At 39.8% G+C, this 22,249-nt stretch overlaps 1 protein-coding gene across 4 annotated transcripts in view; it reads right to left on the reverse strand.

Annotated features, from left to right (window-relative positions):
* Positions 1-22,249, reverse strand: part of dgkzb (diacylglycerol kinase, zeta b) — a 48,966-nt gene that overhangs the window by 4,540 nt on the left and 22,177 nt on the right. For 3 of the 4 annotated variants that reach the window (XM_084733593.1, XM_084733592.1, XM_084733590.1), the window contains exons 2-29: positions 20,063-21,077; positions 18,427-18,535; positions 16,775-16,870; positions 15,400-15,621; positions 14,642-14,710; positions 14,479-14,550; positions 12,977-13,093; positions 12,737-12,811; positions 12,535-12,636; positions 12,176-12,258; positions 11,377-11,437; positions 11,094-11,207; positions 10,710-10,850; positions 9,807-9,885; positions 8,993-9,048; positions 7,837-7,899; positions 6,958-7,031; positions 6,281-6,392; positions 5,974-6,173; positions 5,392-5,492; positions 4,036-4,127; positions 3,604-3,673; positions 3,483-3,523; positions 2,519-2,706; positions 1,790-1,879; positions 1,052-1,120; positions 912-946; positions 13-56 (exon numbers count right to left, since the gene is read on the reverse strand). In XM_084733593.1, the coding sequence (XP_084589719.1) occupies positions 13-56; positions 912-946; positions 1,052-1,120; positions 1,790-1,879; positions 2,519-2,706; positions 3,483-3,523; positions 3,604-3,673; positions 4,036-4,127; positions 5,392-5,492; positions 5,974-6,173; positions 6,281-6,392; positions 6,958-7,031; positions 7,837-7,899; positions 8,993-9,048; positions 9,807-9,885; positions 10,710-10,850; positions 11,094-11,207; positions 11,377-11,437; positions 12,176-12,258; positions 12,535-12,636; positions 12,737-12,811; positions 12,977-13,093; positions 14,479-14,550; positions 14,642-14,710; positions 15,400-15,621; positions 16,775-16,870; positions 18,427-18,535; positions 20,063-21,030 (3,543 nt within the window). In that variant the 5' untranslated portion in view covers positions 21,031-21,077. The remainder of the gene's footprint in view (positions 1-12; positions 57-911; positions 947-1,051; positions 1,121-1,789; positions 1,880-2,518; positions 2,707-3,482; positions 3,524-3,603; positions 3,674-4,035; positions 4,128-5,391; positions 5,493-5,973; positions 6,174-6,280; positions 6,393-6,957; positions 7,032-7,836; positions 7,900-8,992; positions 9,049-9,806; positions 9,886-10,709; positions 10,851-11,093; positions 11,208-11,376; positions 11,438-12,175; positions 12,259-12,534; positions 12,637-12,736; positions 12,812-12,976; positions 13,094-14,478; positions 14,551-14,641; positions 14,711-15,399; positions 15,622-16,774; positions 16,871-18,426; positions 18,536-20,062; positions 21,078-22,249) is intronic. The other variant, XM_084733591.1, reaches the window with a different exon arrangement.

Genomic DNA, 22,249 nt, shown 5'->3' on the forward strand with positions numbered 1-22,249 from the left:
TTACAGACTCACTCTGTTCAGGTCTTCAGTCTTGATGCAGTTGATCAACTCTGCATCTGAGAGACAGAAAAGTCAATGTCAAAGAAACAGGCAGCAACAGATTTTTGACTTTTGAGCTCAACTCAAATTCTGAAGTTCTGAATTTTTTTTTTTTTTACCAATTACTGATATTTGTTGAGATAATTTGCTTTTCTTTTTTTGGATGAACTTAAAACTTGTAAAAATTTAATTAAAAAAAATATTCAGTAAATTCATCAAACTGAAAGTAAATTTTCAGTTAAAACTATTTAATTTTTTTAGTGTCTAAAACTCAAAGAGTCAAGTTTTGTTTTTAAAGAAGAAAAGTAAATTATCTCAACTTATATAGTTTTATAGTTCAGCAAAACTTTTTGTTTGTCAAAGTTTATCAAAAGTTAAAAGTTCAAGTTGGGCTCAAAACTTAAAAATCTACCGCAGTGTTTCGCCTTGAAATTTTAAGTCGTCTCAACTTTTTCTTTTTTTACAGTGTAGTTTTTCAGTGCACAGGTTTATATAAAATTCAAGCACTTTTCAAACCCTTTCAAGGATTTCCAGCTCCTATAAGAACCCTGTAACAGGTTTTATTTCTTTAAAATGATCTTATTTTTCCTGTTTTTATCTGTTTTCTTTGTAACCTGATGATTTTATGATCCGTCTGATTTATTCAGAAATGCTCACGTTGTTTCATTTAGTGACGTAGATTTTGAAACATGCTCAATAAGTAAAGATCATCATTATTATAAACTCATAACTTCCTCATCTTAGTTTTGTTTCATGTTCATGTTTGCCTGTAAAGTGTCGAGATGAGTTTATGATTTGAGTTCAGATGACGACTTTTAACAGAAAATTATTAATTAATTATTATTCTCTAAAGAAACATGAGAGTCCTTTACCTTTTTCAGGGTCGTGTGAGGTAGCACTGGAGGGACTGTCAGAGAGAAACGAAACGTTAGATATGAACATGAACCACACACACACACACACACACACACACACACACACACACACACACACACACTGAATGGAGTCGTACCGAATGATGGGAGTGAAATCAGCGAGCGTCGTGTTGGAGCGATGCACATTGACAATCTTTGCTCCTCTTCTTCAGATCACAAACGAGATGCAGTGAGGACAAAACGGACAAAATGGACAAGATGGACAAAATGGACAAGATGGACAAGATGGAAAGATGGACAGGTTCAGAGACAGCTTCAGGACCTGGTACCAGCAGTACTGCAGTATGAAGTACCATGAAGTATTTGAAGTAGACAAACAGAAACACAGACAAACCAGCAGCGGTGCAGACAAGAATCTGTACTCAAGTACTGAAATATTACTTCTGTTTGAAAAGTACTTAAGTAAAAGTATAAAGTACTCATCTCAAAAACTACTCAGAGTATTATTTACTTTTTAACAGTGTTATCAATATCAGATATTCAATCAAGCAGGTTTCTGTTGGTTCAGATCTTCAGTCTAAAATTCAAAATCTTCTGCTCCGTTCGTCTCACAGTCGACTTTTTTTTTCTCATTTTTATATTTTTCTGTTTTAAGATTAAAGTTTGTTTATTTGTTTTCCTGATTTGTTGAGTAGTTTTTACTTTTTTTACTGCCCTACAGTTACGTTTCTATTCCAGATGTCCAGCAGGGGGCGACTGTCTGATAAAAAACTGATGAACATGAGGCTCCTCAGGTGATTCATGTCATGTTATGTCATGTCATGTCATGTCATGTCATGTCATGTCATGTCATGTCATGTCATGTGTGTTGCTACCTGCAGAGGGCAGTCTTGGAAGAGCTCTGAGAGAGAACATCAGCCACTGAACTGTCGCTGGAAATCCTCTTCCTCTGGAAGTCTCTCACCCTGAGAGAGAGAGAGAGAGACACACACACACACACACACACACACACACACACACACACACACACACACACGATTTATGCAAACAGCTGCTAATTCATTATCATGACCTTTGGTGAAAAAATGTTTCACTGGGTGGAAATATGTGTCTTTAAATCAATCAATCAATCAATCATTCAATCAATTGTGCACAGCAAATGAAGGAACAGCTGGACAAACTAATAAACCAAACAACAAACATAAAACACTAAGAGCTGTAAGGATTAATCCATTATTAATCAATAATTAAATTAATCTGCATCTATACTGATAATCAATTAATCATTTTGAGAAATATCTTTTTAAAAGATATCTATTTAAAATATTCTTAAATGTGAATATTTTCTGTTTTCTTTCCTCTCTGACAGGAAACTGATGATCTTTGAGTTGAGGACAAAACGAGACATTCGAGGACGACATCTTGAACATTGAGAGACATTTTCTGACATTTTATGGATCAAACAACTGATTGATTAATGGAGAAGATTAATCGATAATGAAAATAATCACTACAGGAAAGACTTAGACCTGTTTTTTAACTGACAAGATTGTGACGGTATCATTTTTAGTCTTTCGCTATGACGATGTGAACACGTCTCTCACCTCGCTGTGGTGGAGGACGAGGACGGCGAGGACGGCGAGCCGGGGAAGGCGAACTGTCTCTGCTGCTCCTCGGAGTCCACCAGGTCAGGCATGCCGGGGGACGTGCCCACCGTCTCCTTGACGACCAGCTCCGGGTCCAGGATGTACAGCTCCTCCTGAGAGATCTCCGTCACGTAGTTCAGGTGCTCCTGGAGGACGAGGAGACACGGAGACACCGGAGAACCTGGTTCATGTTCTGTATGTGTCTCCTGGACGTATCGTCTCTGCAGTTATCTGTTGTTTTTATTGATTAATCCATCAACAGAAGAAACTGTCCTATAAACACTTCAGAGTTAGTTAATAGTTTACAAAGCCTTTATAAGAAGCTTATTCACATGAACATGTCTTAATAAAACTCTATAAGTGTTAATAACAGCATAATAATCATGTTATTATTAGATTATAAAAGCTTCACTGAGCACTTATAATAAACTTGTTAACTTTAAACTTGTTATATGTTTATTAAGGTTAATTAAACCTTTACTATGCACTTATTAACAGTTAATTATAAATTTTGGGGCTGCTGGAACTAAAGTGTGTAGATTATTTATTAAGATCTTTTATTATGGACTAATTAACAGTTAATTTTAAAATACTAGAGGGCTTTTAATTTGAAAGAGGTACAGGAAGTGTAGTGTTTGTATTCACGGTGCAGATATTCAGGTCATAACTGCGACTTTTATTTTATTTAATTAATGAAGGAAAACAATGAAAAGAAAGATCAGTTATTTAATAAAGGACTTTGTTTTTTTTGTTTTTTTTTAATTTTGTGATAAATATCATACTGTGAACTTTTTATCTTGGCGTTTTCATACCGTCGGTTTTTGGTATCAACTGACCGGTTACGTTAAAAACAGAACAATAAAGTTAGTCTATGAAACTGAATACGGGCTGAGTTCCATTCTGTGTTGAGCTGCAGTCACACCTGAGCTCGGTCGATCCTGTAGAAACGATCTGCAGTCGTACCTGGAGAACACAGAACAGGTGCGTCAGGTTCTGTGTGACGGAGAACTGAGAACGGTGAGCGTGTGTCGGTTCAGACTTACAGTCGAGGAAACACCACTTCATGGACAACTTGTGCGCAGACAGACACTCGCCCTTCATCTCATCACAGTCCTGAAACAAACAGGAAGTGGGACTGATTTTATTTTATTTATGGATCCAGGAGACAAAAAGAGACAAAAGTCCTCTCACTCTTTAGTTACATTTTTAAATAAGCGTTATCGAACGATTTTACCATTTTTCCACTGACTCTTATTTTTAATTGAGAAAACAGAAAACAGTTTTGTTTACAGACTTTTGTCTTCAGCTGCTGGAAATCTCTGAAAACATTACAGTAAAATTCAAGTGTTTCGAAAAATGTCTGGATTTTGGATGAACTGCTTCAAACTGCTTGAAATTGTAATCAGATTACTTTTATAATAAATTGCTGCCTGACCGAATTAATTAGCTTTAGAGAAAGAAATGCAGTAAGTCACCTGGTCCAGGTTGTCATGGAGACGCTCGATGAGCAGGCGGCAGGTCTCCAGGTCGCTGTCTCCGGGGACGGTGATCACTCCCAGAGGCGTCGCTGCAGACACAGACGACACGACGAGTTTCCAACATTATAAACCACTTTTCTGTTTTATGACGCATCTTTTTGTGGGCGGAGCTTCAGTGGAGGCAAAACTCTGTGATCAAACTTTTCTGACTTTTTATTGATCAAAGCACTGCTTTATTAAATGAGAAAATAGTCAACAGATTAATCTGTGATTTATTTATTAAAGAGGGACTGTGGACAGTTTAAAACACAAATGTCTTGGTTTGGATCTTTTTTTCCAAACAGGAACCTTTTTTTTAATTTCACCTTTTGTTCAGCAAAAATAATATAATCAATAAAATCTGAATTGGTCGATATAACATACAGCCGAGAAATTGATTTAGTAAAAATCAATTAAAAAGACAATTATTAGCAAGTGCTGAGTCCAGTGAGAGCAGGTTACAGATATTAAAACACATAAATATGAAAATCTCCACTCTAAATTTATCTGCAGTTGTAGTTTTAAGCTTAAATTAGTTTATTTAACAGAGTATTTATGATTTTGGTGGAAAAATTCAGATTGCATCATAAAATTCAACAGAATAATTATTGAGGAATTCACAGATAAATTACTTTTATACCTGCTGTGTCACATTTTACAGGTTCTCTACAGTAAATATTCATGTTGAAACGTTAATAAGAAGATAAATATTATTCTTACTATAACTTTTTCAAAATTAGCAAATATTTTGCTGCAGTGCAGAGATGATCCACCAGGGGGCAGGAGATGACAGGTTTTTCAGTAAAGTATTGATCATATTGATATTGCAGAGGTCTCCTGTATTAAATATGATGTTTTAGGATTAAAGAGTGTGTTGTCTCACGGGTCGGTTCTGGTTCTCGGGGCAGACAGAGGCGGGTTTGTGAAGCTCGACTCTGGTTTCTGTGAAAGGTGTGATATAAATAACATTTGCTCAGCTGATCAATACGACGAGCTGATTCATGTCTGCCTCCAGTTTTTCTTTTGTTTTGCCTCCAGTGGACACTGTGACGTCACCATGACTACAAGGATCAATAAAACAACGTGACACGTTTCGGATTTAAGGTAAAAATTATTATCAAACTGTTTCCGCATTTGAATTAATATGAAAATATTGCGTCACTTTCCAGCTGATAACATGTTTTCATCGTGTTTGTAAAGGTTTTCAGTTTGTCTCTTCAAACACTGACAGTGTGACAGCCTGATTGACACTGATTGATCATGATGAGGACATTATTGATCGATCGGGCCACAGTTAACCCTTCAGTGACTCACAGGCCTCCTTCAGCTGGTCCTTGTCGTAGTGCAGAGCCTCGTACGCTGCCATGCTGATCCGGTTCACTCTGATCTGCAGCTGCTCAGGGACGGGCTGCTGACTGCACGCGCACACACACACACACACACACACACACACACACACACACACACACACACACACACACACACACACACACACACACACACACACACACACACAGAGAGAGAGAGAGAGAGAAACTTTACACTGTGAGCTGAACACACACTCACAGACACACAACACAGGATATTAACTATTTAACCCTCCATGATTCAGTGTTGCCTTCAGGAACCAAACACATTTTTGATCCTTTACACTCACACAACACATCCTCAACTAACATTTTAAAAAAGACGTCTGAGGAAACCAATAGCAGTGTTTTAAAGTGTCACATGACTCTCTGGAGGTCTTGAGGAACCTCTTTTTTGCAGCCTTCCTCACATGCAGACGTGGATCTAGAGGGATGATGATGCAGCTCATTTCCTGATTTTGTTTTTCTCATTTTGAAACAGAAATCTTTTGCAGGTGAGTGATGTGAGTGTGTGTCTGTGCAGTTTTACTCGTTGAGGTGGGGCATGGAGATCCTCCTCTTGGCCTTCTGCACCATGTTGGCCTGGTTCCTCAGGTTGATGTGGATGATGGACGGCGCCAGCTTGCAGGGTTCTCCGTCCACCTGCATGGGGATGGACTTGTAGGTGGTGAGGGTCACTTCTTTACACTGATGGAGCCGCTCGCCGTGGCCGCCCACCTGCAGCGTGGCCTGGACACGAAGAACCAGAATGAACCCGAATGCTTTACAAGGTGCTTTCTGCTCACTGAGATCATCTGTTTGTCTTCACGTGTCTGACGTGATCTGCTCGAGCTCACCAGAGACGTCATGGTGAAGCCGATGACCTCGATGCAGCCGTCGTCGTGGCGCTGCGGTTCAAAGTCCTGATGCTCGCTGGGGTGACCCCACGGCATGGTGCCGGCACAGTACCTGCAGCACACAGAGCCCACGGGCTTTAACGGACCAAACCAACTTCACAACAGTTCAGTATGAAAATAAAGTCTGATTTACTTTTCATCATATTTCAGTTTTAGTTGATGTTAATGTGTTGTAATAATAATACTGTATTTTTATAGAATTTATCTAAACAAGGTTACAAAATGCAAAAAATACTAATATACAATAAAAAAAAATGGTTAACTATAAAAAATACAGTTATATCAGTATTATATAAATGTTTTTAATCTTTTCAACACAGAGAGATTAAATGTCTCTCCAGTTCATCACATTTTTGTCTTGTTTTTATTCTTTGAAGAAAGTGAATGAGTTTTTATTTAGTTATCATTTATAGAAAAGAAATTGTATCTTATAATTTTAATTTCTTTCTAATTATTAATAATAATCAACTCAATGAGGCGACCAAATATCTTATTTTAAGTAAGTATTTTATTTATAAGTGAAATATTTGGCTTGTTTTCTGGTTTAAAGTCCATTTTGGTCTTTAAGCTGACAGATTTCTAAGTATTTCTAGAAGGTTTTGTTTTTGCACTCGTACCTGGGGATGTTGAGGAAGAGGAGACACTGGAGCTTCATCTCCTGGACTTTGGCTGTCAGGTCTGTGCCGTCACACTGAGGAGGGAGGAACACACACACACACACACACACACACACACACACACACACACACACACACACAGGCAGCTGTAATCTGTCTCCAACTTCCTGTCTCTGGTTTTAATGTACCTTCAGAATAAAAGTCTACGGATGCTTCATAGTCTGCGTCTCGCTGCCCCAAATACTCTCTAATCCAGCAGTTTACAAAGTTTAAACTAACCAGCGGAGAGTAAACAATAAACACAAAAACACCAGAATCACACTAAAAACAAAACAAGTTCTTATTTAACATGATTTTCCAGCGACAGTGTTGCTCCAGGATGGCTGTGATTGGTTTAAAGAAAAGCAAACAAGGCAGTGTTTCTTCCTCTCTGGGTGAGAGCAGCTGTACGTCACGACCTGCGACCACGCCTTTGTATGAAAACATGCACTGTAACTGCAGCCTGTCGGTGTGTGTGTGTGTCTGTGTGTGTGTCAAACTCTTCATCACAGTTCAGTTAATGATGTCACTGAGTAAAGGACATGTGCCGATTGTATCTGCAGATGAAAGTGAATCAGAAAAGAGTCTCAGTGACGGTGGAACTTAAGTTTCTACTGTGAAAAAATACACGTCTACCATAAAACAGCTGCTTTTTGAATGGAGTTTGGTTCAACAGCACCAAAACAGTGTTCAGATGACGGAGCCTCTGTGTAACACGACCTTCAGTATCGTATCCTGACCTCGTCTCAGGTTGTTTCTCTACGATCATTTTAAAGTCGCGGTACGATATTACCGTTTTGTTTTGCTGATGCAGATTTTTTATCTTCAGTCTCGACTCACCACCACTTTGATGTGCTTGGCGAGGTCTTTGGAACTCCCGCTCAGGAAATCTGAGAAGGCTGTCTGGAACACACACACACACACACACAAACACACACACACACACACACACACACACACACACAAATACATTATAAACATGTGATTGTGTAAAACAAGTTTGTCCTGTGAGCCAACACTTCAGTACCAAGTTGATGCCAAAACTTTGAAGTGATGAAGGAACTTGTTGTTTTTCTGCAGCCCAGAAGGTTCTGAGTTCTGGTTCTTCTGGACCTGATGAGGGCAGATTATTCTCCTATCAGTGTTTTGATTTGCAACAATCTCACATGAAGAAGAAGAACGCTGACCGCCACAGAAGAGCAACAACAACACTATACATATATATATGTATAATATAATATATATGTATAATGTGTGTATGTATATACAGTACACGACAACTACATGGTGTGTTAATATAATCAACAGGTTTTCTCTCCTAACTTGTGAAATACAGATGTTTGCTGAGCACGCTGAGCTCCACAGTCACATTAACGCTAATAAATCTTTTAAACCTCTCAGTAAAATTTTCTTCCATATTAAATACGCTGGACTTTATCTTCCCACTTTTGTTGTTGTTGTTGTTATAATTAATCAACAATGAAGCTTCTTCACTTGCCAGTAAAATGCCATGTCAGACTAGTAAATATGGCAGCTCACTTGTCCGACTGGTAAAAAAAGAAATTTTGATAACAAATTTATGATTCAAGTAATTTTTCATTTAAAAAAAGCACAAAATGCTGTTTTCAGCCTGTAAAATAAGGAGATTTCCTGCTTTTCTTCATTTATTATCATATTAAACTGAATATCTTTAAGTTTTAGACAAAACAAGGCATTTAAAGACGTCATGTAGGACTTTATAAACCTTGGATTTTATAAACATTGCAGTCTGGACAGATGTTCAGTCACTATGCAGACAGATGCAGAGCTTCCACCTTTCACTGCAGCAGTGATCAGCCTCTTCTGTCCTTTTGTTCAGGAGATAAACTAAAACAACAACAGCTGAATTTTATTATAACTTTTGTGTTTTTAGCGTCGTATCAAACTTGGTATCAAGAATCATATAAATTCAGTGTTTCTGTTGTCGACTAGTAAACTTCTGGAACAGTGAACTCACCCCTGCATAGAACATCTTATTCCTGAATCGGCTGTTAAACTTCTCGGGGTTCGCCTCTGAAAACACAGACAGACAGAAACCTTCATGAAGTTTCTGATTTTTCATGAATGCTCTCAGAGACATGAAAACAGAACAATAAGACACTTCTGAATAAATCACAGGAGGACGTGGACACGCTGTCTGTCTGTTTTGTATTGTTTTTTTTTATCTCTTACTTGTCTTTCTTCCATCTTCAGAGTGTCTCTCTGTTTCTATCTCCTCTTGTTTTGTATAAACTTTATTGCACAATTTAAAAAAAGAAAAGAAAAAGAAGAATAAAAGAATATTTTCACCTTACCTTCCTGTCAGACTCAGACAGACTTTTCTGACAGGAAACTGACGGGTATCTCTCTCTCCAAACCAACCAAACTCCACTGACAAAATCAGTCATTTTATCTCACAGAACTGACTGACGACCTGAAGTTTGTTTGTCTTATTTAGTGTAAGATGAACTAACCAACCTTTTAATTCATAATTCTGACTTTCATCTCATAATTACAACTTTCATCTAATAATTATGACTTTTTAACTCATAATTGCAACTTTTTAAATATGACTTTTTATCAATTATTATTATGACTTTTCACTCTTCACTGGTAGAGATGATTTTCCATACGGAGCAGATTCTGCAGCTCACTCTGCTCCGGTTTATAATCCCACAGATTCTCCCTTCACTTTTCACAGCAGCAGGTAAAAATCCTGGATGAAAACAGGAGGGTTGACCGGTCCGGTCCGGTCCGGTCCGGTCCGCGTGTTCATGTGTGAGTGGACTGACCTCTGGATTCGTGGAAGCCCAGCGTGACGTGAGCGTCGAAGCCCAGACTGAAGTAGTTGTTGAAGACGTCGATGGGAAGCTGAGAAACAACAGAAATCGTCTCTGACACGACAAAGAGCTTCACAAAGGTCACGTTTCAGGAACTCTTTATATTAACATGCCTGTAATAAGTGTTAGTACACAGGTAATAAAGCCGTCATAAGATGTTCACTGACATGTGTTAATAAGACTTTATGAGAGTTAATAACCGCACAATAAACTTGTCTATTGTTGAATTATAAAATATTTGTAGGCACTTATAAGAAACTTGTCAACAGTTTATAAAATGCTTAAGAATGTTAATAAAAGCTTTCTAAGTTTCTTATAATAGTGTTATAAACACATTTATAAAGTTTTACTAAATTAACATTCTACCTGCTTCATTATGCAGCTTATTAACGGTTCACTGGGATACCTGATCCTTAATGTGACCAGCGTTTATTGAGGTTAATTAATCCTTTATTATGCACTTAGTCATCATAACATCGTGGTTAACTGTTAATAAGTGCATAATAAAGGATTTATTAACCTTAATAAGCACTCTTCACATTTTAGAACTGATACTCCAAAATGTGTTGGTTAATTGTTAATAAATGCATAATAAAGTCTGTAGAAATGTTAATAAAGCAATAACAAAAGCTTAGTAAAGGTTTAAGAATGACATAATAGGTGAGTAAGTTAAACTCAAGTCAATATGTCTTATAATCTCATAATAAACATGTTTATTATTCTATTATTAAGACTTATAAAGTCTTATTACCACTTATTGTTAATAGGCATATTATGAGGAGTTATTACCTATTAACTGATGCTTATTACAGGCACCTTAATAAAAAGTGTTTCCCATATTTCTGACTGACTGACCTTGTCCGTCTGATGTTCGTCTCTGTCCTCCGGTCGAGCCTCGGGGTTCGCCTCCACGTTCAGGTTCCATCGGTCCAGCTGGACGATGTTCCCGTCCTCGACGTGTGAGAGGATCTTTGTTATCGGTTCATCGGTGTAACCCTGAGAGAAGACGAGTCACAGCGGGCCTGAAACACTTCCTCTGCTGTGGTTTGTCTCTTTATGTTTCCCTGATCGTATCTGAGCTGAGAGCTCAACACCGTCAGACTCTGTTTACATGAAATGCTCGAAAAACTAAAACTCTGAAACATTAACTAACTTAAATAAACACAAATATAGACGAGACGTCTTTGGTTTTAATTCTTAGTCAGTCTGAGCTCAAGTTAAACTCCAGTTAGGACTCACCCCTCCCCAGTTCAGAGTCCTGGCCAGGTCGTTGCCGGTTCCCAGAGGTAGAATGGCCACAGGGGGCTGGGGGCGGAGCTTTAGCTGGTCCAACACAGACAAGATCCAGCCCACCTGAACACACACACACACACACACACGTTTAAAGGTTATTGAACGTATAAGATGTTAGATCAGTATGACTGAAGTATACGATGATTTTTCCCATGATCCTCTGTTGCAAAAGTTAACGATGAAGGATTGAAAACTAGAACTGTTTACTGGCCAATAAAATGGAACTCACCGTCCCGTCTCCTCCACAGGCCAGGATCCTCAGGTTGGGCACTTTAGCGTACAGCTCTAACCTGCAGGAAACACAAGACAAAACACAAACCGTGAGATTCACACAGACACACACCCTCCAACCTCCAAACCTACAGAGCTGAAGACACTCAGGAAAGAACTGGAAGCACTGGTCAGACTGGAGATCAGTGTGGAAGAACCACAGGGGGAAGTAATCAAGTACAAATACTTTTCTAGCTTTTTACTTTTACTCCAAATATCTGAACTTTCTCCTCCTCAAATTTTCTAAACAGACTTATTACTTTAGTTTGAATGACTTTGAGGTGAATTATTGATTATTTTTATTTTACAGACGGGACGGGATGAGACGGAAACTAAACATAAAAGGCATAAAAGCTGTAAAAAGATGAAAAATTACATTACCAAGACAAAAAAAGACGGTAACAAGATGAAAAACATCATAAAAGACATAACAAGACGGAAAAAGATGTAAGAAGACAAAAGAGATGGAACAAGACAACGACGAAATAACAAGATGAAAAACACTGTAAAAGACATAACTGGACAGAAAAGATGTAAGAGGACAAAAACAAACAAACAAACAAAAAAAAAAACCCAAAAAACGACAAAACAAGATGGAAAGAAATGTTAAGAAGACAAAAAAGAAGTAACACGATGAAATCACGAGACCCAAACAAACACAAATAAAGAAACTGAGACGCCCTTCATGACGACGGCTCAGAGGAACAATCAGAGAAGAGAAATGGGATGCAGCCCTGTGTCAGTGCGGCTGATCTCACCCCTCTCTGGGTCCTCCCTTCGTCAGGTCAAACACCTGCCGAGGGTTCAGGTACCACATGAACGACTGGATGATCTTCGCTCCCTGAAAGTAAAAAAAAAAAAAAAAAAACAAGAAAACAGAAACATTAGAGGTGAAAAATCAAGAAAAACTAAAAACTGACTGAACTACAGACATAAAAACAAGTTAACTTAACAAATAAATCTATAAACTGTATATTAAACCAAGAGTTAGGAACTTGAGTTTAGACAGGAGAAGCACTGAGGGAGAATCTGCTGTAATGAGGCTCCTGGACTGTAAATATCACAGAGTCAGGACCTGAACCCGGTTCAGATTCAGTAAGGAGGAACATTAAACTACCTGGTTTCCTCCACTCTTTGGGTTGACAAACACCAGCAGAGGCTTCATGAGCTGAGAGGGGAGGGGCTTCACCAGGAAGGGCTTCCAGCGGCCATCTTGGATCTGAGAAACAGGATAAGATAAGATAAGATAAGATAAGATAAGATAAGATAAGATAATCAACACAGTATGAAAGTTGTGTGTTGTTTTGTCACTTCCTCACCTCTGCTCCCTTCTTGCTTGACTTGTTGCATTTCAGCGACGTCCTTTTCTTCTTTTTACTGGACTTTAAAGACGTCTGCAGGCAGGAAGACAAACGCAACGGTATTATTATTAACTGAAACTGAAATACTGTAGAGCTGCAGAGCTGTGTTAAACTGAAGTAAAGCAGTGCTGTTCGTGTGTGTGTTCATGTGTGTGTGTTCGTGTGTGTGTTCGTGTGTGTGTTCGTGTGTGTGTGTACCTGTGTTCTGCGGACCCTGATGATCCAGGTAGGAGGGATGATGACGGCAGCGTGAGCTCCCAGAGAGCAGCACTCCTCTATCTGCTGCAGCATGAAGCACGTCACCTTGTTGTGATACTGAAACACAAACAGGAAGTCATCTTATTGTGACAGTTAAACACAAACAGGAAGTCACCTGACAGCTTCACTCAGGTGTCATCTGTTACAGGCTGCTTCTCCAGTGATTAACTTGCTCATTAAGTTAAAAAAGTTTTCCCTGCTGATGTTACGACGTAAATGTGTTCAGAACCATCTTTGCAGATCAGCTGCAGGAAAACATTTCTGGATGTCATTAATGGAGTTTTCCATCCAGGCGTGTTGCAAATGTCTGAATTTATCTGAATATAAATTCTGAAAATAAAATATTTTAAAAAGAGCAGTAAGTGCATTGCTAGATTTTCTCTGGAGAAAAGAAAATGGTTATCATGGAAATAAATACTAATTATATTTACTAACTCAAAAAAGTGATTTCATTGTTAAATGATTTCTCCTGAGGCTCCTCAGGCCGTTCATCATCCTCTCTGCAACAGCACCGACTAGTGGTGAAACAACAGAACATCAGCTGAAGAACACGGCACACACCGACTGTAAACCAGAATATCAACATTACTGTAAACACTAAATAAGTGTAAATGATATAATAACCTGAACTTGATGTTTAAACCTCTGTTTTTTACACTATTATTCACCTGTCAGTCTCACTCTCACAATATATTTACTGTAATACATCAGAAAATGACCACGATGTGTCATCAGAAATCAAAAACACATTGAGATACTCGCTTCACTTAACATAAACGCTGCAGCTGTCGTTCCCCTCCTTTCAAATTTCCATTCCAGACTGGAATAACTGTTTTGTTTTTTGTTTTTTTGCCTGTTTCACATTAATCAGAGTTCAAATTAATGTCGAATGTTCATTGAATGAGTTTGTCTGTTTATAAGTTGTAAGAAATCATTAATAATCTTTAAAAAGGAGTAGAAGTTCATGAATGTTAAATTTAGAAAAATGTTAATGGAGTTTGGCAGCAGTGAGACGGACAATCACTGAACTCCAGAGTGTCTTTTCAGAGCAGCTGGTTTTTGTTTTCAGGATAACAGACAGAACTTTACATCAACAGACAACTGACAGAGTTAAAAACAGCTGATCAACTGGCAGTGGAGGACTCAGCCTTGAAATTATAAGGTTGCACACATGCTGCGCTCCTGCAGTGTTCCTGCAGTGATCCTGCTGCACTCCTGCAGTGTTCCTGCAGTGTTCCTGCAGTGATCCTGCTGCACTCCTGCAGTGTTCCTGCAGTGTTCCTGCAGTGATCCTGCTGCACTCCTGCGGTGTTCCTGCAGCCTGCCTGTCTCTGCTGTGGGGAGGAGGGGGCGGAGGAACAACTCACTTCTGCTTTGCACTGGCTTCTTATTGCTCCAATATGTTACCATCAAACTGTGATCTGTGTAACTGTGCGACTTACCGCCTGTTTGCACCACGAGCAGCTGATGGCAACAATCTCTTTGCTGTGAAATGAAAACTTCTGTTGGAATCCCTGTTGGCGATGGAAATAAAGAGACTCTGTCAGCTCTGAGGCTCTGCAGCCGTCGAGTAAAAAAGGTGTGGAGGGACTGACGGAGACTCACCTTCCCACACTGCCGACACTTCCCCGTCTGACGTCTCCTGTGGACCCAGTGGTGTCGCACAACGTTGGACTGAAACACAACAGTGCATCAACAATTTCACGTGAGAGCGCTGAACTGTCACATCATCGTGATTTAAATTATTTTTATTTCAGTGAAAATCATCTGTAAAAATAATCACATTATGATTTTTAAAACCACCATGTTCTGAAGCCCTACTATTCATTTTTTTTTTTTTTTTTTTTACATAAGTATCTGTACTTCTACTTGAGTGAAGACTGTGACGCCTCCTGTCCTCGCCTGGACCCACCATGTCTTCAGCATCTCCAGAGTCAGAGTCCTCAAACCGTCCTCTGTCGGTCTCTGAGGATGTGTCCCAGTCTAACGGCTAACTGAGCTAACTGGCTAGTGGCAGCGACAGAAGCAGAGCACGAATCACTCCAGTGTTACAACAACGTCCTGATACTTTCATCCCGGATCTGAAAGCGAGGAGCTGCTCCTGAATAACAGAGTTTGAGTTTTGTTTTTTCTGCAAGTATCGTCATGCATGTAAACATGGTGGACTAAGACTCTTCTCATCGACGGTTGATGGTCCAGTGCTGGAGAATTTACAAGAAATGTTTGTATTCTGGTGTTTTTTGAGGAAAAAACATGAAGTAAATCAATTCATAGAGCACTTTTAAAAGAATTAATGTTTTGTTGTTTAGTAGAGAAATGTAAAATTAAACTTTTAACTGGTTACAAACTGAAATGAGACTGACCTCTCGAACAGCTCGAGATCCCGGTTCCCTAAATGACGGCTTGCACCTGAAATTGATCTGAACAGAGAGACGAGAGACTGTGAGGAGAGACGGCAGAAACATCACCGAGTGCAGCTGCTCAGCCACAGATGATCCAGAGTTTACCTTCTCCAGCTGCTCCATGCACATGGTGTGGACCGATATCTTACATCCTGCACACTTCTTCCTCACCACCGACTTTTGCTGCAGAATATAACAGACAGATTTAATGCACGGAAACGTGTTTCCATAGATACAGACGTTTGGAGACGAGTGTATAACGCGGATCGATGTGTGTGTTTCTCACTGTTAACAGACTTCAGCCTGCAGTGGAGAGTTCAGACACTAAACCACAGAATGATAGAGAAACATGAGGCTTCGTGATCAAAGAAAGTTTTTACATCACGTCGACACCTCTGTCTGTAATCTTTTCATCTCTCTCTCTGCCGTTTAAATCAGCTGATGATGAGTGAACGGTGCTCACGTTCACGCAAACTGACTCGTTGGTTTCACCAAAAATATGAGCAGCTCTGTTCTTTTGACACGTTCGTGTACAACACTGCTCGTTTTACAGAAACACGTAACCAATAAAGACTGCAGCTGTTTCGTGGGAAAAAGTCTCATCTGGCTGCAACTTCATAGGACTGAAATTTCCTTGTCATAAATGATCTTGTTATGTTGAGAAATCGGCCTCTTGTTGTCTCAAGATAATGACGTAAATTCCCCCGTCATCATTAGAATTCATACTTTCTCATGATTACAAAATAATTAACAGCATTAAAAAAAATAATTAAAAGTAAAGCCAGTCTCGGCTTCCATACAAACTGAAGTAGGGCTGAACAATTAGTCAAAATTTGATCAAAACTGCAGTTTTCATTTCAGTGCAACAGGTTAAATGTAAAATGTGTGTCAAACTACCATTTTAAATTAAAGATCATCATGCTGCAGAAATGTCCTGGTCTGCACATCATATTTTTACAGATTTTTATTTTTTATTTTTTTTGCAGAAAACTTTGTTTTGTTTACAGCTCTTTGAAAAATCACTCCATAATGATATTTCTTAAATTAAAATGAGAATAATGATGTAACAATCATATCACAATTACAATATCAGTCAAAATAATCACAATTAGATATTTTTTTCAAAATTGTTCAGCCCTAAATTGAAGTTAATTAACACTTTTCATGATTAATGGCAAAATAAACTGCAGCATCATTATATTACTTTGAGATTTCAGTTTGTTAGTAAAAGGTAGATTTATTGTCATTTTCATACGGTCCCTAACTCCCTACAGCAGGTTGAAGGGGGACCACAGCTACATTTCACTACCTGTCCACAGGGGGCGCTGTGACTCACCAGAGATTTAGCGATGCAGTACTGCTCTCCAACATAACAGAAGTCTCCAGACCCGCTGGTCTCAAACCAGATGTGGTCCCCGAACTGGGCGTTGTCCTGCGACGGATAAAAACAGTCAGACAGCGAAACATTTCAGTTCGACCTGCTCTGCCTCACAGACAAATATAAAATTATTATCTGAACAAAACATAAACCAAATATTCAAACATCAGTTTAAAGTCACAGGAACACCTGCAACATTATTCAAACTGCAGTTTGAGTTAACTTCATTAGAATTACGACACATATTAATGCAAACTTTTTCACACCAAAGACCCACAATCTGAGAGGATTTTGTCTAAAAGAATCCACTGTGTTCTGCTTTTAATTAAAAACTGAAAATAAAGTTTTCATAGTCAATACATGATCAAACTGGGATCAATATCAATTACAATCAATCAAAACAACCTATCTTATTTCCTTGCTTGTTGATCCAACATCCAAAAAATATTCTGTTCCTCCTTTTTGCTGGTGACCCCCTACAACTAACAAAAAGACCCCGGGTGGTCCTCGGACCCCAGTTTGAAAACCACTGTCTAAGTGAACTTGCCTTGGTGTGTTCATAGTGCAATAAGACAGAATATATTAAAAACAAAGTCGTCTGAACGGCCTTTTCTGTCAATCAACTCATTGATTAATGGTTTCAGCTGCACTAAACTGTTTAAATCGTTTAATTCAGAGGAAAAAATCAGATTTGAAGTATTTTGTCTGTAAAAATCTGAATCTGTAAAGTAACTAAAGCTGTCAGATAAATGGAGAGAAGTAAAAAAGTGTAAAATTTCAACCTGAAATGTAGTGAAGTAGAAGGAGAAACTGGAAATACTCAAATAAAATACAAATCAGCTCAAATACCTTCAATATGTGAATTCTGAGTGAATATGTGAATATTAATTTGAACCAAAAACTCTTCAGTCACACAAACATTTCAAATGTCAAGTTTAATTTCCTGTCACTTCTTCATTTCAGCTGCTCCTGTTGTTCAACACGTCAAACTGTGAGTTTGATAAATGTTAATAATTCAACACAAAACTTTTAATTTAATTCATTCAACTCATCATTTCAAGACACAAGATTTACAGTAAGAAGAACTCGTTAATAAGTTAATAAGTAATAATAAATTTTTCTCATTAACTGTAATAGATTACATTAACATTTTTTATTTAATACATGTAATTAGTTAGGTGTAACTAAATGTAGTTACCCCCTAACACTGCTCATAGGTGAGTCTTGTTTTTAGCCTCGTTGACGACACAGACAGGTCAGTTAAGAGGAGAGGGGAGTCAGCAGGCAGGACAGGTTTTATATGTTTTTACATTGGTTTTTTAAAGGTTTTTCAAACATTATGAATCACAGTAACCATGAGAGGTCCTTCAGCAGGAGGTCATAAATGTTCCCATAAAATATCTGACTGATGGGTCCAGTCACATGACAGATTAGCTGTGGACAAGCTCACACACCTGAACAACATAATAACTAAAACATGTATATTTACGTTAAATTAATGAGAAATGATTTGATTCCACCAAATTCATGTACGATTTTTTTACAGTGAAAATGTACTGATTTGTTCAGTAGCGGTTGAGTTAGCTAACAGAGGATGAAGAGTGACTCACGGTCCAGTCCACGCTGCTGTTGGGCTCCTGCAGCTGGTCGCCCTGTCCGGACGCTGAGACGTTGGGCTGAGCCGCCGAGTGCTGCAGGCCCGACTTGGCGATGGCTTTCCTGAAACCACAAGACGACAAAAGGCCTTTTAAGAAAACACGTCACTCAGCGATTCTATGTATTTTTAATTGAGCATCTTCAAAAATGAGATTCTGGGTCGTTTCTGTCGTGTTAATGTTTTCCCTCATCGTCATTCCCACACAGCGACAGCGTCCTGGTTAAAGGATCACTTCAGTGTTTTAAAACCTGGAGCGATTAACTACCCTGGACGCCATGTTTGAAAATGACGCCCCTGTCGTAGATAAGACATAATAAATGCCCTCTAGAGTGACCCAGTGTCCAAGAAAACATGCTCAAGTGCCCCCTACAGTGCAACTCCAGAGGAGATAACGTGATGACGTGCCCTGTAGTTTTAAACCAAATAAAATGTTTCACCAGCAGCGTCTTTAAGTTCCTTCATGAGCAAAAATAAAACATCACGTCTTCTTCAACATTATTATTGTTTTAAATCAAAGTTAAGGCAGTCATCCTCGTTGTTGCTATGGTTACCTGCAGCATAATGTAAATCACACACTGATCCATGGTGATGATAAAACTGTTGATCAAAACACTTTCAAATCATTTAGTGAACATTTTGAAGAGAAATGCTCCAGCCAATCAGAAGCCGGAGTTCTCTGTTATTAAAGTATATTAATATTACATGAGCGCAGGTCAGGTTATTTACATTTTTAAGAAGATCACAACATGTCAGACAGCAGTAGACTCACACAGCGTGATGTTCTCACACACACACACACACACACACACACACACACACACACACACACATGAACCTGAGCAACGGCTCTGCTCTGATCAATCATGTGGTCATTAGCTGCTAATGAGCTGCAGCTCTGTGGAGGATGATTGTTTGCAGCAGAATCTCCAACATCAGGGCAGAAATATTATATCAGTACTCTTAAAGTGATACCAGTACTTCGTTTAATACTTCTTTATTAAAAGCAATCACACGTGACAAGCAAGAAAAACGAACATACAAATAGTGATTGTTTTAGGTCTCAGTAAAATTTGACTGCAGATGTTTCAATACTACCTGGCACTGTGTTGTTTTGAGTACTTATACACGGCTCTGTCCAACATCAGCTACAGGTCAGAAAGTGACTCTGTTTATACTTTCAGGCTGGAGAAATATTTGTTTCTTACATGCTTGTGTTCACGTACGTGTGTCAGCCATGATGCAAACGTTAAAGTTAAAAGCAAGTATATCTCCAGCTTAGATAATTACTGCTATATGCATGTTATTTATAATGTTACACTATGTTATGCTACATTATATTATGTTACATTTTTGTCTTCATTTTCTTCTTGTTACGTAACGTTTGTCTTGTTACGTTGTTTTCATCTTTTTATGTTGTTTTTGACCTTTTGTGTCTGAATTACTGGTACTTGTATCGTTGTAAACACGCAGTTTTGAAAAAGTATCGCAGTATTAAAACTTTTGACATCAGTAAAATTAGTTTCCTGGTTTATGTTTGAGAGAAGATCAGCTGACGTTCAGCCGCCATGTTGGCGCTCAGGACTACATACAGCAGGAAGCTGCTCCAGCTCTCCAGGTGGGCGTTGTAGCCATGGGCTCCCAGTGGGCTGAGGGCCCCGGGGCCCCTGTAAAAGGCCGGGTGGTTGAGGTAGTAGACTGAGCTCTTGCGGCTGGGCAGCGGGGGGCCCCTTCCTGGCCAGGGGCTCCCGGCCTTGGAGATGGTGGAGATCCTCCTCCTCTTCCTGCGGGTGGAGGCGCCGCGGCGGCAGCTGTAGGGCACACAGTCTCCGAACACCTGAGAAGAGTTTCTGCGGAGGCAGCGAGGGGCCCTGATGAGGGGCCGAGACACGGGCGGGGGTTGTGGAGTTCTTCTCATCACCTCCAGGGCGGAGGAGGACAAGGGGGTGGAGGAGGGGCAGACGTCCTCCTCCTCGGCAAGCCGCTCCTCCTCAGACAGCTGACTGTCTTCCGATTGGCTATCGTTGGCGATGGAGTAATCGCTGCCGTCGTCGTCTCCATCTGAGTGGAGGCTGCTGGAGCGCGAGAACATTCTCCTCACCTCCACCTGCTGCTCTGTGGCTGGTAGCCCCGCCCCCACGCCGTCCTCCTCGTCCTCCTCGGCCATCTGGATGAGACTGGCGAGCAGCATGGACGGCCCCAGCAGGTGGGTGTCGATGTTCCGCAGCTTCCCCACCTTCTTCCTGCACACGGCGAACCTCGGGTTGAGGCTGGGGGTGGTGGTGCTGGAACGCCTACGACCGTGTCCCGCCCACCTGTTGCGTCTGGGTGTCTTCGCCAGGCGGCCTCCGCCCGCACACGGCAGCCCCCCTGGCAGCTGCACGCTGGAGCGCCGCCGCTGCGTCAGGGTGGAGGACGGCAGGCCGACGCTGGACCTCCGGCGGGCCTTGCTGGTGGGGACGGCCACGCTGGGCCTCCGCTGGCGGCAGGGCGTCACCTCCACATCCGCCTGCAGGGCGGCTTCCTTCCTCTTAAAGTGACGGCGGAAAAAAGTGTCCATGTTGGACGCAGAGAGGGGACGGACGTCTGAGGACTCCACCTCTCTGGCTGTTGGACCAAACAGGAGTTAGTCTGGAGCGAACTGAGCTAATAAATATTAAATCAATCACACATGAATTATATCGATACGTCATAAATCACATCTCCAGAGATGACCGATTTATTCATCCATCAAAAACAAAAATACAGAGAGCTGAAGTCAAACTGTCACTTCCTGTTTCTGTTCCGCATGTAAGAAAACATCATTTAGAAGCCCAGTGACACTCAACTAAAAATTGTTTTACGTTGTTCATTTATAGAAGGACATAATTCAGAAACAATTGATCAAAGATCAATAGTTTTTTCAAAGAGTTTTGGGATGTACTGGCCCTTAAACTGAACACATGATCTATGTCCGAGGATGCTTCATGTCCTCACACAGATGACAGAGACGCTGGACAGGAAGTGATGTCATAACTCCAGCTCTCTACAAAACTACTGGACCATCAGCTTCTCTACATTTATCACTTCAGTAAAATACAGAATGAACACAATCTATGCAGCTTCTTATACACTGACACACACACACACACACACACACACACACACACACACACACAAACGTGTGTATGAACAGCAGCGTTATCAACATTATGATGCTTCATGTCACAGTTAAAGACCAGTCTGATGGGTGCATAATATATGATATTTCATTATCTCTTGAAATCACAAACCAGCTGCTAACTTTAGCTACAAAGACCAACTGTTAACATCAGAGATACAAACCAACCACCAGTGTTGGGCAGCCTACCTGGAAAATGTAGCTACAAGTTAATCTACATTAAATGAAGCTTTGCTACAATGAAGCTACACACCAGAGAAATGTAGCAAACTAAGCTACAATAACATGACAAAAGTAGCTTAACTACATCAAAGCTATTTTAAAGTAAAAATAAAGTATCTATGTATCTGTCTGTCTGTGTTTAGTAGTATAGTTATTACCCCCTTCTGTACTCGGAGCCATCTACACAAATATCAAATTATTTATTTAAATAATCTTCTCATTTTTCTTACCTCTTTCTGCCTAAATTCCCTGCACACACATGCACGCGCGCGCGCGCACACAGTTTTATTCTTTTGCTGCCAGAGGACATGTTGCTAGCTAGTGTTAGTGTTAGCTAATGTTAGCTGCTGGTGTTTGCTGACTGAGTTGTGATGATTAGCTTAGCTAGCATGGTTGT

Source organism: Lutjanus erythropterus, chromosome 13 (genome assembly GCF_056507025.1).
Source record: "Lutjanus erythropterus isolate fLutEry1 chromosome 13, fLutEry1.hap2, whole genome shotgun sequence".
NCBI lineage: Eukaryota > Metazoa > Chordata > Actinopteri > Lutjaniformes > Lutjanidae > Lutjanus > Lutjanus erythropterus.